Here is a 10661-nt window from a genome sequence, read left to right as displayed (position 1 = left end):
CCCCCCCCCCCCCCCCAAACCCCAAAAAAAAGGGAAAGAAGATTGACAGTAAGTGTACCTTTCATTTTGTGAGCTTTACAAATGTAACACTGTAGTCAATTTAAAACTTCAAAGTCAAGCCATATATTACCTCGTTGCCATAAGAAGGTGCAAAACCAGCACAACTATCAAATAGTAAAAAATACGTGCATGTAAATGGGTCTGGACGCATAACAGGTCACACATAGCAGGTATAGCAGGTAAGTTCAACAGTTACCCGATTTCCTAATTCAATAGGACAAGCAAGAACTATGTTTATCGGATGCTATGAAAGTTACCATCAAACTCTCATTTCAAATCATGGGTCTGTGTAAAATGGAAAGTAAACTGTTTTACACATGCATATTAAAATTCTCACCTTGTCAGTTCCACTGACATGAATCTTCTCACCATTAGCAAAGGCTCCTTTGCCTAGAAGAAGAAAATTGCATATGTCAGTAGTAGATCGTTGGATTTCGCAATTGAACAAATGATTTATTATAGATAAACTTCTTTACCAGCAGCTGCAGAAAATATGCGAGTATTCCAACACATAGGGCCACCAACAAACTCAACCTATAAAGAAGCAGACATTAACAGTATTATGTTCCGGGCGAGGACTTCAGATGTCATATCAGAACAAGAGATTTGGTGTCATTGATGGTCTTTCCACTTTATGGTTCCCAATTTCGTTCTCACAGTGTTTCTCCGGGATTCTGGATACTGCATAATAGCTACTATAAGATAACAGCCACATGACCTTGGTTGGTCAGCTAATTCAACTCTTCAGTAGATTTAAAAATGTAGAGTTGCCTTGGATTAAATTATTTGATATTAAGTGCAACTAACACAAATCCTACACGATTATGGGTAGCTTCAGAAAGAAAATCTTACAGCAACATTAAAGCACGTCGAATTTCAACTATTTTAGAATTTGTACAGTTCACTGTAAATTCCTTCCCCTTTTTATCTCTCAGTTCAGGTCCCTTACAGCTATGAATATAAAAATACTAAATTTCTTTTTTACATAACTAGCCCAAGATAGTAAAAGAATATAACATATTCAATCTCTTAGCACAACATGATTTAAGTTGCTAGTGATCATTCAAGCTTTTGGTTCTCTTCTTGCACATTAGGTCAGAATCAGCTATCATAAGATTTTCATAGACCAAGCTCACTGGATAAGAGACAGTGCTCTTCCACTGAACAATGGTAAATAATCAAAAAAGCACATCAGAAACCATCCCAGCATATACCACGGTAGCTGCAGCTGGCTTCCCTCTAAAAAGAACACCCACAGAGACCGCAAAGCTAGGATAGCCATGCGCAAAGTTTGTTGTTCCATCTGCAAGATAAAGTTTCCAATTAATATTTGTTCCTTATTGGTTGAGTTGTCTTTAAGATAATATGTGGTGCCATTGTTTCCAGTGGAGCGAATTTTGGTTGAACTCACACATGCAATATATCTATTTGTATGTGATAAGATGATTGTATGGTTATAATATTAAGTAACTTTAGCAAAATTGGTAAGTTTTTGAAGCACATCGTGGATATCTCACTTGATATAAAATATTTTTGCATATTTAGGAAAAGAACCCTCGGCGTGAATTGTGCAATGAACGTGCCAGATTTTGACTAAACTGCAAGAAGTAATCTGGATTAATCTAGATCTCAAGTTAAGCCATGATTCTCGTAAAATTGCAGCCCATGACACTTGTGAATGCTTCAAATGGCTCATTTGAAATTCTTGGGCAAAATTATGACCATTTTACTGAAGCTGTGCAAGTCTAAAATTATCATTCCAACTCCTCAACTGCTAGACCACGTTTTTGGGTGTTTATGGCGTTCTCAACTCTTACAGGAATTCAAGATTATTATTTTTAAAATGAAAAAAAGGGGGAGCTTCCAAGACCATAAAAGGGTAAGAATCATTTTTTCGAGGCAAGATCAGGCACAAGACAAAGAGCTTTTGAAGAGATTAGAGCACCTAATAGAGTTTCTTTCTTCCAATTCCACTTAGACATTGGACGTTTAAGAGCACAAAAATTTTAATTTTCCAAGTTAGGATGAATCTTATCATGTAGCTTGGATTAATTTCTTTCTTGGTCTTTATTACTGATGATTGAGTTGGATGTTCAATTTTGTATCTAATTCTAATTAATTGACAAATTAGTCTTTTTTATATTTTAAGGGAGCTTAGGAAAGATTCTTAATTTAGACTGAGGATCGAAAAGCTTTTGATTTATACTAATAAAATAGATGAATTAGGTATGATTTGATTGCAGAATAAGTTTATACTTCAAAGGCACGGAAATTAGAATATCCTCCTTATCTTAATAACCATCAGAAATAGTTAAGAAGGTTAGCTTCACTTGACATAGAATGTACCCTGAATAATTATGAACTCCGACATAGCAACTCACATTATAAGTAAGATCAAGAGGATACTAAAGGTCCAAAAGAAGCAATTACGTGAAGTCAGAAACACAAGCTTGTTACCACAAGATTTTCTTTTAGCTACCTAATTATTTTATTTCCTTTTTTCTTAATCAGTATTCAGCACTTTCCTATTTATTCCATTGTTTACTACTTCCACCCATTTCCAATTCTCAATCAATATGAAGTTAACATCAACTCAACTTCATCATAAGTCTTCGTGGGATGATGCTCAATATTCATCCATATATTGGTTGAGAAATTACGTGCCTTTGCATGCTTAAATCTGCTAGTATAGTTGCCTGGTATTTAGGTTAATGTACTTGTGTATTTGTTAAACTAGAATTAGTAAAATGTGGAGCGGAGAGAACTAGTAAAATGTGACCCTTTCTATATAACACAACCTAGCAGTTACAAGTTAAAACCCCTTGGAATCTTGATAATCCACATCTACTTATGGGAACCTATACAAGCTGTCTAACCCTAATAGACAGTTCAGCTATATGCATTGCTACTTTCACTGCCGTGGAAGTTAGAGATCTGTAGGACAAACCTAAAGGATCAATGCACCAAAGATAATCAGATGACGAATCCCCAATAATTCCTCCTTCCTCCCCAAGAATTAGATGATCTGGAAAATTCTTCCTCACTACTTCAAGGATAGCAACTTCACTACTTTTATCTGTGCTGCAATAAGTTTAAACAAAGATATTAACCACTGCGACAACATGATGAAAGTCTTCGTGTAAAAGAAAAAAATTAATATTACAACCTAAGGAGCAACCTAGGATCACCAAATTGTTAAAGCATAAGGTCAACCAATAAAGTGAGGCCGTAAACGCTCACTAACAAGGCATTGTCATATTTTAGTGTTAATTCAAGCAATGGTCTTAAGAGAAGGGGCGAATGTTCTTCCAGCAAGAGAAAAAAAGGAACAGTTAACAATGATCACATAATGTTGGAAAGTAAAGTCGGAGAATATTTAGTACAGTCTAATAAAGAACTAAATCATTTCAATGGAAACATAAAAAAATAATAAGGAAAGAAAATATTCTTCGTGACAAAACAAGATATAGTGACAATGATAAAAGTAGATTCACTAATTACTGTGAAACATAGTACAAGGCTCGGTGTTGTCACCAAAAACTGGAAAAAAACACTGCAACAAGAATGGAAAATCTCTCAGATATGGCCTTTGACAGCCTTATAAATCAACCTGACACATCAGCATAGAAGAAAAAGAAACAGAAGCACTTTGTCAGTTCTGGTACAAACAAATAACCACCAGCAAAAGTAATACAAGGTCTTACTCAGTCACTAGGTCAGTGAGCCCTTTATAGGTAACATTCCGAGGCTTATTCACAGCATCCATTACAACCTAAAATGAGATGAAAATAATGAGAAACAAGCCATAGAGTAGGATCCAGAAAGATTATTTAAAGGCTAGATGCAGATGGGAGATAGAAAAGTAGTGAAAGAAGAAAGTGCAGGATCCTTTTCTTTGTCTCCATAGAAAGAAAGGTAAAACATCAATATTGCATGACCATAGTCAGCAGTATAATCTCAATGCACAAGAAGAGAGGACAGAGGTATACCTCAGAGAGCACAAGCAATATGATGGCTGAGGCCAGGATAAAAGGTAAGCAGAAAAGGGAGCACAAAGAAGGTAAAAGAAAATTGGAACAGAGATCCCTTTAGAAAAAGGTGAAAGAAAGATCAATAATCAACCGGAAAGCGACAAAGAACTAGAGGAAGTCTAAAGAGACCATAACGAGTACAAGACATGTTATTACGTAAAAACTCCTGATAACTGCTAATTTTTTTTGAAATGGTAAAAGTTTGATTGATAGAAGGTACCAAGATGGTACAAGTAGTACAATAACAAAGGGAATGCAGATCAGAACATAAAGAACAAAAAGATTACATCTACTGTCTGCCCTCTAGCAAGTCCAAGAAATCCATATACTCATTTGTGCTACCAATAAGACTACCCCGATATCTGCTAATATATGGAAACATAACACATATGTATGTATTTCTGTACATATTTTTTCATTCTGATTGGTTACTAACTTACCAGTCATCTACCTCATCCTAGATCTCCAACCCCTCAAGCAGGTCTTTCCTTTTCTTGGCAACCAAATTAGTGAAGGCAATAATAATACTATGTGTGGTGAATGGTGAAAATATGACACACACTTCAGTGTAGAGGAGTTGTATTTATCTTTTTCCAGCATCCTAACTCCTCAGAATAAAGCTTAATATCATGTTCTTAAGCATCCTATTTATCCTCTAGGTAACTAAGCTGCAAGAATCCAAAAGTGGCACCCAAGTAGCAGTGCACTTAACCCCATCCCAAAATATGAATATATCATCCAAAGTGCACTCAGCTTGTTGAGATCTCGATATTCACGATAACTGCCTCCTACCACCCAGGGGCGGAGCTAGGCGGAGAATCCCCTCGCCGAAAATTATACTAATGTATATAAGGTAAGAAAAATTATATATATATATTTGATGTTGAATTCTCTTAGCTCCTTCGCGGGATTATTTTTCTTATTTTTTTAATCCACTTGGTGAAATACTGCTTCCGCCACTGCTACCGCCAGAAGAATCATTCAAGCATTACATACACAACACAGGCGCGCGCGCACACATACACACAAAAAAAATAACCAACTCCTTGTCTCCAATAGCTCAACAGAACGAAGGGTCTCCTAATTAAATAAATTATCCAATGCACCAGCAAGAAAAAGACAGCACTTACTTTGTTAACTAGAATAACTCAAAAATCAAATCCTTAAGCAGAAATTTTCCAAGAATATAGAAATAAAACCATTAATTAAGAAGGGGGAAACCTGAGCACCAGTCTTGGCAGCAGCTTCAACTACTTGGAGTAGCTCATTAGAGGGAATACTTCCAGTTGAGTCGGCACCAATCTTTGAGTACACATTAGATAAAGCAGCCTTTGTGCAAAATGCTCCCCTGGTTTTGGCTCCAGTTGTACGAAACCCGCGATGAAAAAACGCTGAATTTGTGCTAAAACTCTTGGGGAATGCCAGTTTAGGGAGATTACAAGGAAGAAAAGTTGAAACTGTGGATGAAAGAAGACATCTTCCCATTTTCACAAAACGGAGCGAACTTTTCCCCCACACACAAGTAATTCGTGCTGACTGCTCCTGCCTTCCACAGAAGCGTTACTGCTTGAGTTTTCTTGGATTTTTGTACCAAGGCATCTGATTTTTCCTAAAAATCAATTTTTTAATTTCAAGAATATGAAAACTTTTATCTACGGCCCTTTGTTGCATGATATTTTTCTTTGGTCCCCTCTATTATGAAAATTGGCACATAATATCTTTTTTGAGAAAAAAAATTCCAAGTGGTCCTTAATGTATATTGATATGACTTTTTTGGTCCTTAATATATAACATTGAAAACAAATAGTCCTTGATATTACCCGCTTAAAAAGGTTCAACCCTTTTACTAAGAATTGGAGTATTTGTGTTCAACGTTGACCAAAATATTCCATCCCCTCCACATTTAAGTATCATTTTGTTTTTTTTTTCTTCTTACAATTGTAGAATAATGTATCATATTCTGATAAATTTTGGCGTTATTTCCTCACTACTTTCATCAACAATTTTTTATATATATATAGCCTTCTTGACTAATAAATTCATCTTTGACACGTTACCCTTATATTCTTTGGGTTTAATAATTAATTATTTTAACATATATAGATAACACTACATCATAGCCACTAACTATTAAAGAAAGATTTAATAATCAGCTAGTCAACACTTTCCGGAAATAATTACTACTAATTTATAGCCTAATCTTTTTCAGTTGTCTTCGTTTTTCTTTTCTTAGTTATGTTAAATAGAAGGAAATTAAAGTCCGTCATTAACTTAGACAAAACTGAGAGCTAAAGTTTTCAAATAACGGAAGTTCTCTTAATAAACAGTAAGCATTGCAAAATTTGATCAAACTTTTATAGCCATTTGGATCTTTACTGTTTATTAGAGAATTCACATATATGGAAAAAAACCAAAGGCGTGTAATGAAAACACATTTCGTATTTGTCCATGGTTTAGGACACGGAGCATGGTGTTGGTACAAGGTAATAACAACGTTGATATCCTTAGGTTACAAGGCCACTGCTCTTGACTTGGCTGCCTCCGGCGTCCACTATAAGGAATCGGAACAAGTCAAATCTCTCTCTGACTACGTTGAGCCGTTGATGCACGTCGTCGAGCTTCTTCCGCCGGACGATCGGCTGATTCTAGTCGGCCATGGCATGGGTGGACTTGCCATTTCCCTTGCCATGGAAAAGTTTCCAAAGAAAATTGCTGCTGCTGTTTTTGTTGCTGCTTACATGCCTGGCCCTGATTTCCCTATCTCACATATCATTCAACAGGTATATATATTCTCGTCTTTCTTACTTTATTTTGCTCGATAAATTTCGTAGATCGTTTTATGTATAAGGCTGCTCTATAGGTTGTTGTTAATTATTGTTGAGTTGTGTCCCACATTGGTGGGTTATGGATATCTTGGTCTTCTTATATGGTCTTGGGCAATCCTCATCACAAGCTAGCTTTTGGGGTTGAGTTAGGCCCAAGGTCCATTTTTATTGATTATCTATGTCGGTTGCGTTAAACTTTGTTTTAGTTCTTAAGTACAAATGTTTCAACAATATTCCCACGTTGACTCATATGCATGCCTAGCTTGATGAAACCATCGAAACAAGATTGTTTTAAGTTGAGTTAAAACTGTAGCATAACTTAATACATAATCATAGACTAAGCCAGACACAAACTAGTTCAAGATGGTAAACGTTTATTGAGAATTAAATTTTGGAAAAAATTTATTTTCTTCTTATGTTGTTTTTCCTAATTGTTTTACTTTATTGCTCAATTTGCAGTCAAATCAAGGGTTAGATTTTCTCAAGGACAACAAATACAAATTTGATAATGGTACTGATAAGCCCCCAACTGCTGTATACTTCGGCTCCAATTTTCTGTCATCAAAGATGTACCAATACTCCAGAGCTGAGGTTAGTGCACTTTACATATTTACATTTTATCAATAATTTTTCGAGTTATCATCTAATGCTTTTTAAGAAAAAAATCTATGTGCCATATAAATGAAATGATCAAAATAAATATAATTATTATCGATCATTACACTTGTTGCTGCTGCTATTCTTGTTGCATAAACAAATATTAATTAAGTAAATAAAAAAATATATTTTTTCTAACAACTTAATTAAACTTGTAAATGATAGATGACAGTAAATTTCGACATGCAATATATCTAGAGAAGATACATACTCTAGGTTCAAAGTCTTATATATAGTCACCCCTTTCAGTTCACATGTTTTGTCTATTCAATAATTAGGACAACACATAAAGGGATCTATTCAAAATATAATTAAATAAACAAACAAACGTATAAACTTTTAGATGTGATGGCCATATAATTCATCAAATATCATCATCATCATGTCATTACTCTCTAATATTTTGAGTAAGTTGATCGAAGAAAATAACACATATAAAAGAATGCATTTATCAGCAGTTGCGTTCTTCTCAGGATATGATCCTTGCTTCGTTGTTGATGCGACACACTCCAATGTTCCATGATCCTGAAGTGTTAAAAGAAGCAGAACTCACTAAAGAAAAGTATGGTTCGATTCCAAGAGTCTACGTTATGTGCAGTCAAGATCTGTCAATGAAGGCAGATGTTCAACGATGGATGATTGAGAAAAATCCACCACAAGATGTTAAGGTTATTCTAGGTTCAGATCATATGGTCATGTTCTCTAAAACTCAAGAATTCTGCTCTCGTTTGATGGAAATTGCTGAAAAATACCATTGAAATTTGTATATATGGAGATATGTATAAACAATATTAATTTGTAGGAGTTTAGCTTTGACGATTTTAAAACTTTTGTGTGTGTGTGTTGTATACGTATTTGATTTTACATTGTCTACAATATGAATGTATTATATTCAATTTCTACTTCTTCTCTTTTTGTATCTACATTTTCTACTATATGAGTGTATTATTCACCTTCTACTTCTTCTTTTCTTAATTTGTATTTACATTTTCTACTATACAAGTCTAGTATTGTTCATGTATCTTTCCTATTGTTGTTTCATTCCTAAATTAAAATATTGGATTGAGAATATAAATCATATATTTAATTCTGTTTAACCAAAAAGTCGTTAAACCATCTAGTTCAACCAATTAATAGAGAGATAGAAGGTAAATCTTAGCCAAACATAATCAACTTTAGATCGCAACGTATTGAGTGTAAAAATTGGAGAAGAACAAACTGATTTAATATTTCTTAAGATGGCTATCATACATCAAGTGGGAATGGTAAGCTTACATCTGTGACAGGCTTGTACTACAATCGAAAGAGCATAAAAGAAGAAAAGGGAGCTGTTGATAGCTCAGAAATCTTCCCCTCACGGTTTCGTAATATTGCTCCTCCCTGTGATAGCCAGACTTGGATCTCCTCACGGTTCCCTGTCCCCCTATATATATTGACAATGTTCCCTTTTATCCAACGGTCTTTGACCGGCGTGTTTCCCATGACAGTCCTTTATTACTTGCCCAAGACAGCATGCTTACTATGCGATATAAACTTTCTAACGGCCTGACCCCGGCAGGGACCGTGGGGCCCGTCGCCATTACGCCTCGTGGGCACGGCCATGACGGGGTCGAACTCTTACCGCCTCCAGTCATCAGAGTCAGTTTTTGACCCATACAGTTAGTCCCTCCGTCCGTTGGGGTCGTCTTCTGGGCGAGCTCAATGGGCGGACCCTGTGTATTCAAGAATTTAGGAGAAATCTGATCATTATGCGAGGATGGAGTCCTTACGGCGAGGTGGCGGTGTGATGTTTTAAGAACTTTACCGAACCGTTACGTCCGTTCGGAGATGGATCGTCACGTCGATTCGGGCTACCATGAATGTCGTTATGTGTCATTATGACGCACGTTCCCCAAGTATCGCATCGTTTCTCGTGCCTTTTCAGCTTTTGGCGGCTGTCGGGTTTCCCGTTCAGGGCATTTGCGTTCCTATATAAGGGGGAAACTGACCATTCAATTGTTACGCTTTTCGATTTGCTTGAGGAATTTTGCAAACTTCCACCTTCTTCCATATTTCACACTTGTGCTTTCGTCAGAATTTGACGTGTCCACCCTCTTCATTTCTTCATCACTCTTGTTTATCTCAACCAAGCTAGATAAATGGCTGACACCTCTTCCCAGACTGACAGATTCGTCAAAGCTCCGGTGCCGGAAAATAATGTACCCCTTCTTGGAGAGGGAATGGAGGTGGCGGAAGATGATGGGTTTCCGACTGTGGCTGAGATACTGCCCCGTTCGGGGAAGTTATGGATCGAATTTAACAGCCCTGCCGGAGACGAACCGGAACATGTCCCCTCCACTATGGATGAAGCGGTGATTATGGCGCTCAAGGCTAAGTGGGGAATCCCAAACCATATCGACATGATACCGGCGACGGGGGCGGACATCGTACACTTGAACCACCCGGGGTACTGCGCATTTTATGCGTATCCTTTTGTTGTCGGATATACGCTTCCTCTCCCCTCTCTAGTGATAGACTTGTGCCGCTTCTACGAGGTATGCCCGGCTCAGCTCTCACCGTACGCGTACAAGCTCTTCCTCATTCTCATCAAGTATGCGGAGTTCGTTGGTCGAGGGATTACCTTGGGGACACATGCTTCATATTTTTGCCCCTCAATTTCTTCGGGGCACGATGATCTATATGCGACATCGAGGAACCAAGAGTTTAGTGGTGAAGACGGATGGTAAGGCTAATCGTCGCTTCTGGGAAAGCTATTTTTATGTGCGGACAGAGCACCTTGTGGCGGACCCGGCAGGGTTCCTGAGACGTGGACTTCGCTCGTAAGATTTCCTCTGTTTATTTTGCGATTTCTCTTAAGGTGGTCGCCGATCGTTCCTCTTTGGGCGATTTTGCTGACTTGTTTTTGCTTTGTAGCCGAGAGATTACCTCCCCCGCCAGTTGATGATATCCGTGAGTGGGTGGGCACAGTTCTTCCCCATACAAGGGGCATTCGCGAGCGGACGTCCTTCCACAAGAAATATGGGCGTAAACCTCTCACTGGTGAGTTGGCCTGCTCTCTTTGCCGTATGTTTCGATCTTGTCGTTATAT

General features: G+C 37.3%; 2 protein-coding genes across 2 annotated transcripts in view; one reads left to right on the top strand and one right to left on the bottom strand.

Annotated features, from left to right (window-relative positions):
* The window catches only part of LOC109240654 (phosphatase IMPL1, chloroplastic), a 7663-nt gene extending 1959 nt beyond the window's left edge, over window positions 1-5704 (bottom strand). Inside the window, exons 1-6 of the mRNA XM_019407321.1 lie at window positions 5313-5704; window positions 3765-3832; window positions 3008-3141; window positions 1275-1363; window positions 537-594; window positions 398-450 (exon numbers count right to left, since the gene is read on the bottom strand). Of these exons, the coding sequence (XP_019262866.1) occupies window positions 398-450; window positions 537-594; window positions 1275-1363; window positions 3008-3141; window positions 3765-3832; window positions 5313-5576 (666 nt within the window). The 5' untranslated portion in view covers window positions 5577-5704. The remainder of the gene's footprint in view (window positions 1-397; window positions 451-536; window positions 595-1274; window positions 1364-3007; window positions 3142-3764; window positions 3833-5312) is intronic.
* A 617-nt stretch (window positions 5705-6321) lies between these two features.
* LOC109240653 (probable esterase PIR7A) lies at window positions 6322-8532 on the top strand. Its single transcript, XM_019407320.1, has 3 exons — window positions 6322-6871; window positions 7376-7507; window positions 8047-8532. Exons 1-3 carry the CDS (start codon window positions 6491-6493, stop codon window positions 8329-8331), a joined length of 798 nt encoding a protein of 265 aa, XP_019262865.1. The 5' UTR covers window positions 6322-6490; the 3' UTR covers window positions 8332-8532.
* The last annotated feature ends 2129 nt before the right edge of the window (window positions 8533-10661 follow it).

This window comes from Nicotiana attenuata, unplaced genomic scaffold, assembly GCF_001879085.1.
Source record: "Nicotiana attenuata strain UT unplaced genomic scaffold, NIATTr2, whole genome shotgun sequence".
Lineage (NCBI taxonomy): Eukaryota > Viridiplantae > Streptophyta > Magnoliopsida > Solanales > Solanaceae > Nicotiana > Nicotiana attenuata.
The sequence above is the reverse complement of the archived record's forward strand: the minus strand, read 5'-3'. Positions and strand labels throughout refer to the sequence as shown.

Excerpts from the sequence above, each read along its gene's own strand:
- LOC109240653 (XM_019407320.1), top strand. The coding sequence starts at position 6,491 with ATGGAAAAAAACCAAAGGCGTGTAATGAAAACACATTTCGTATTTGTC. Across the intron at positions 6,872-7,375 it reads TCTCACATATCATTCAACAG|TCAAATCAAGGGTTAGATTT; the intron begins GTATATATATTC and ends CTCAATTTGCAG. Across the intron at positions 7,508-8,046 it reads ACCAATACTCCAGAGCTGAG|GATATGATCCTTGCTTCGTT; the intron begins GTTAGTGCACTT and ends CGTTCTTCTCAG.